At 36.5% G+C, this 5946-nt stretch overlaps 1 protein-coding gene across 1 annotated transcript; it reads right to left on the reverse strand.

Annotated features, from left to right (window-relative positions):
* Positions 1 to 5014: 5014 nt before the first annotated feature.
* Positions 5015 to 5946, reverse strand: LOC127558213 (olfactory receptor 13H1-like). Its single transcript, XM_051991439.1, is given in 2 exon segments — positions 5015 to 5622; positions 5625 to 5946. Coding segments are annotated over 2 exon segments (930 nt in total).

Below are 5946 nucleotides of genomic sequence, written 5' to 3' on the forward strand. Positions count from 1 at the left end.
CCCATCATTGATAGTATCAATCCAAACTGTATATGTAGTCTCTGTAATATGATTCTATAACTTTTTTCCAATATTCTATTTAAAATTATTGTACCAATATTAATTGGAAATATGAAATATTATATAATATCAAAATCATGTTTGCAACAAAGATGGCATTTCATGGAATCCTTTATTTTCCTATTTGTTCAAATAGTTTGTGTAATTTTTGAATTAATAAGAGTGAGCATTTATATAGTACTTTAAAATTTAAAAATGTTTTATGTATATCATTTTTAAAAATCTCATAATTCTGAGATTATGTTCCCTATATTAAAGATGAGGAAATTGAGGCAGATAGAAAGTTAGATTTTCCCAGGGTCATATCTGAGAAACCCACCAATTTTTAATTTATGTTTTCTTGGTTATTTTAACCTGTGAAAGTTAAGAAAAATGGGAATTCACCAAAGCACAAATCACCTGAGGATTGAGTTTCTGAAACTCTTCTTCAGACTCAATAAACACCGTGATTTCTATGGGACATGTGCAGGCCATGTTTTGGAGGGTTAAACAACACAAGGTATTATCATTTGTAGGGAGACCGGCTGATCTTCCTTGAATTGGTCATATGACATATGGATGTAGACTTGAAAATAGGAACTGTGGCCCAAGTCCGTCATTTCTTGCCACTGTTCTGCTATTGATTGCTCTGGATTTTTGCCATTGCAGATTTTTTGTAAGGGAATGATGTAAGGGAAAGATTGTTCTTCACTTGTATCCTGCTATTTGTGACCCCATGGACCATAGTGCCATGTCTTTCTTTCTTCTGCTGTCTCTCAAAGTGTGTCCAATCTCATTTTCATTATTTCCATGACATTCTCTATCCATCTCATCTTTTGCCACCCCCTTCTTCTTTTGCCTTCAATCTTTCCCAGCATCAGAATGTTTTCCAATGAGTCCCATCTTCTCATTATGTGACCTAAGTATTTAAGCCTCAACTTCAGTATTAGACCTTTTAATCAATTGGGTCAATTAATTTATTTAAGTGTTGACTGATTTGATTTCCCTGTTGTCCCCTCTTTTGACTCTCAAAAGTCTTTTCCAGCACCACAGTTCAAAAGAGTCGATTCTAAACCCATTTTCATTTTGCTAAAAGTCATATTTTTAGTGAGCAAAATGTGGTTGAATAGATTTCATTTTGGGGGAAATTTTTGACTGAAAACTTTGTGATACTGTGACTTGAAGGCCTGATTTTTAAATTCAATTGATTTTGATATTTGATTTTGATATTTTTCATAGCAGAAAAACAGACCTTAGAAAAATAATTGACTACAAATAAGAGAAGTTCATTATAGTTTTTACTAATGTAACTCACATTTTGACAGTTGATCCAAGCATTAAACAAAGAGCAACCCAGAGATGTGGGACTTCCTTCTGGCTGACATTCCTATTCTTGGCAACTTCTAAGCTTGGAGCATATTTCAGAATTGACTTGAAAGCAAATTTCCCAGAGTTACACTGCTTATTATCTCGGAGGGAGGGGTATGAGGGTAGAAGGTCAAGCGAACATTAGGCAAAGGAAAGAGGAAGAAATGCCATCAGAAGGAGACATTTGCCATGAGTCATATAAAGTGAATAGAAAATCAAATTTTTTAATTTTTAAATTTTTTTATTTAGGGAAAAAATAAATTAAAAAAAATCCTGAACATTGCAATCTAGGGCATGAAGACAATATCCATTTGAATCAATTCCTGTGTGAGTCTTGTGGTATTATATCTATTTGGCATGAATGTTAGCCTGGTTACCTTCCTTCTTTTCTTCCTAGAAACAATAGAATTGATAGTCAATGACTTTCTCATTTTCTCACCCTTGCCTTACCCCTACTGGTTAGATAGTTGTTAAATTAGTTTCTTAAACTTGTTAATGTGATTAATTATGATCATTGGAAATAGTAAACTATATTATTATTTAAAACTGACAGTTATAACATAGTGGAGGGAGAGAGATGAATAGTGTTGGAGGGGAAAGTAAAGGAGGAGAAGAAGGAAAGAAGGAGAATTGGAGAGGCAGAAAGAAGGAGAAGAGAGGAGGGCAAAGAGAGAGGGATGGAGGAAAAAGTAAGGGATAGAGAAGAGAGAGGGAAAAGAAAGTAGAGAGAGAAAAGCAGTTAGGAGGGGAATAGAAAGAGGGAAGCAAAGGGAGACAGAGAGACAGAAATAGAGATTCCTAGGCAGAGATAAAACTTCCTTTTTCTAGAGGGAAAACCCAAAAGTTTGGTTCAGCAATGGAGATAACTTGGAGATAACTTGGGCAAAGTGGAGTATAACTGGTAAGTGTGGCAATGAATCTGGATTCCATATGCTCCTAAAATAAAAGCCCGAGCTTGCAATGACAGCCATTAATCAGAGAAGTAAGCCAAGTATATATAATTTTTTTTTACATATATACATATTACATATAAAATTACACACACACATATATATATATATATATATATATATAATTTTTTTTTCCTGTTGAGATCTATTTTATATTTTTGTCACTTTCCTATCAGAGGAAGCAGTGAGTTACTTGAAAGGGGCAGATGCACCTCTGCAGAACAATGGGATGCTGGATAGGTTTCATCCTCATAAAGCGGAATGGAAGCCATACTTTTAAAGCCTTTTTAATGTTCAGAAGTTTCCCTTTGCCTAATTAGTTCGCTACCGCCACCTGCTGTTGACTCTTATCATGACACAAATTTTCAATCTCTTTCATCAATTATGGAGATGGTGAATTTTCCTGATGTCTAAGGTTTTTGGAAAGAAGCTCCAAGGTCCAATGGTGCTGTTCCCTATGGATGGAAAGGAGGGCGATGGCAGGATCGAAGTAGGCATGTGGGATCTTCCCTGGTTTCCTGGTGACAGCTTTTATAGTTACTTCTAAGATGTTTGATGACTTTAGAGCTTTCTTTTGAGCTGAGCTGCTACTCTACAGGAACTTTGTCATTGCCTACTTGGGTTCCAGGTCCTGGTTGTTCTCATTAGTCCCCATCCATAGGTGCTACTTGCCCCTGCTTCGATTCCTGCCTTCACTGTATCCCTGGTGTTCTGATTCCTCTTAGAGTCTTCCTGAGCCTGACCTAGGCTTTCTTTACTCTTCTGAGTGTGAGGGAGAGGAGGGCCAGGGTATCTCAGCAGAAAACAGCTAGCCTCCTATCCCAATGATTCCATATTGTGTCCCTTGTCTGTCCTAAATTACTGATCAGTCAATAGGCATTTATTGAGTGCTTATTACATGCTAGAAATTGTCCAAAATGCTAAGGCAGAGAAGGATTAAAAACAATCTCTATCTTTAATGATTTCATGCTCTAAAGGGAGAAACAAAAATTAAATAACTAGATACATACAAATGTAACCCCTCCAGGTCCAGAAAAAACCCCCAACAATATTATACAATCAGCTGCATGTAATGCTGAGTGAAATGTTGTATACTTTCTGTAAATGGCTTGATCCTGTTGTTTGTAGCCAAACTCTGAGAGAGGACCACCAGGGAAATATTTAAAAGAAATTTTTTAAATGGCACAACCTTTTGAATAGTGGACTGCAGACCTCGAGATACATATTTATATGGGATTCAGGTTCCATTATGTTCCTTACCTCAAGGGACTGTAGTGATAGAGGCTCTTGAGAATGGACTTCCCGTGAGTGAAATATTTCTCTCCATCCTGATTTTAGATGAGATCTCATTTTCCTCCCAACTGAAGATCTCATTACCTCTTATTTATTATAGAGTATCCACATTCCAGATAAAATAAATGTGACCTTAGGTCATAAAATAGAGAACAATTATAGAGTTAGAATTAACAAGAGTTGGCAGCTGATAGAATAAGTATATTATGGAGACGTGGGTGATTAAAATGATAGGAATGCAATCATTAGGGAAAAAAGATGTTTGAAAGAGGGATGTGGATGTGTGTGTCTCTTCAAGAATTAAATTTAATTCTTAATTAAATTTTGAACATGTTTATTTCAGATGTATCTGCCTAGAACGGAACCTTCCCAAACTTGTCAACTTCTTGGTGACAGGGGCAGTTTTCCAGTAGAGGTGATGATGAAGGCTAATTTTTCTGGTTTCCTCAATTTTCTCTATTTTTACACTCGATACAATAATATGAAATAAAATCCACAACTATTTATAATTTTAGAAACTTTATGATAGCAATATTTCTATCATTCCCTTCATGTCCCCTTCACTCTCTCTGCACTTATACATGTACACATAAACATGGAGACATACACACACACACACATACACACACACACACACATATATATATTAAAGTCAATATGTATGCAATTCCCTTGTTTCTACTTTCTTGAATTTGTGTTATTTCATATATCTTTATAATTTTTATCATGCTGTGCTATTGCATTATATTAATATCCTAGAATGTATTCAGCTCTACCCCAATCATTATTTATATTGCTTACAGTTTTTATTACTACAAATAATACTACTATAAATATTATTTTATATTTTCCTCATTTAAAATATTCTTATGGCAGATAATAAGGATATTGTTGGGCCAAAGGATATGATTCATTTTTATGAATGTTGCTCTCTATTAAGTTTCCCCCCAAAAAAGTCTGAATGAATTTGCAGTGTCTCCAGCAATGAATCAAAGTAACTTTTATTATTGACCTGCCAATATGATTTTGTCACTTTTGTTTGTACATATATATAATGTCTTTCAATCCCACTACTCTCCTCTGTACAATATAACATCAAAAATAGAAAACCAATAACAAATATTAAGACTTTCTGTGCTGGTCTGTGTGCTATGTCTGAAAAAGAAACTGGCTAAAACTGTGCCTTTTTCATGTGGATTTATTTAAGGATGGTGTGGTAGTAGACACCAGAAGAAAAATTCCATGGTGGATGGATAGATTTTTGGAAAACAAAACCATTTTCTTTCTTTTTTTTTTTAAATAACAGTTTAATAGCCACTCATCTTCTGGACCTTTTAATAAGGAAATCAAATAACTCCTATTCCTTAGGGATTATTCTTTCCCCTCATTAGTTTCCTGAAAGCCCCCTTCACATCCTTGTTCCGAAGACTGTAGATAAGAGGATTGAGCATGGGGATTACAATGCAATACAATATGGAGATGATCTTATCTTCATCTCGGCTGGCTTTGTCCTGGGGCATCATGTACATGGAAATGGCAGTGCCATAGAAGATAACTACCACAGTGAGATGGGAGCTGCAGGTGGAGAAGGCTTTCTTCCGTCCATCAGCTGAGCGCATCTTCAACACAATTACCAAGATGCGTGCATAAGAGGCTAGGATAAATGTAAAGGGCACCAGAAGAGTTAGGGAACTGACGGCCAATATTAGCAGTTCGTAGAACTTCAGATCATTGCATGCAAGCTTGAGGAGAGCTAAGAGTTCACAGTAGAAGTGGTTGATAATGTAGTGGCTACAGAAATCTAGTGGCATGGTAAGGACCGGGACCACGGAAAGTAGAAAGGATATGAACCAGAGAACCATTGCGAGTTGGACACAAAGCTGAGGTCTCATTTTCACTGCATAGTGCAGGGGGTCACTGATGGCTACAAAGCGATCATAAGCCATGATGGCCAGAAGAAGGCATTCTACACACCCAAGTAGAGAAGGATACACATTTGTGCCTGGCACTCTTTCAGGGAGATGATGGGAACCTTGACTAAGCAGTTGATGAGCATCTGAGGCACAATAGTTGATATGAAACAGATGTCCAGGAAGGACAGATTGCTTAGGAAGAAGTACATGGGGGTGTGAAGGTGGGGATCATACTGGATCAGGAGAAGAATGAGGCTATTTCCCAGCAGATTGACAAGATAGGATCCCAGAAGCAGACAGAAGAAGATGACTTGGGCTGTGGGATAGTCTGAGAGCCCAACCAGAATGAAATAGGTCACATCTGTGACATTTCTTCTATCCAT

The sequence above is a fragment of the Antechinus flavipes genome, chromosome 3 (assembly GCF_016432865.1).
Source record: "Antechinus flavipes isolate AdamAnt ecotype Samford, QLD, Australia chromosome 3, AdamAnt_v2, whole genome shotgun sequence".
NCBI lineage: Eukaryota > Metazoa > Chordata > Mammalia > Dasyuromorphia > Dasyuridae > Antechinus > Antechinus flavipes.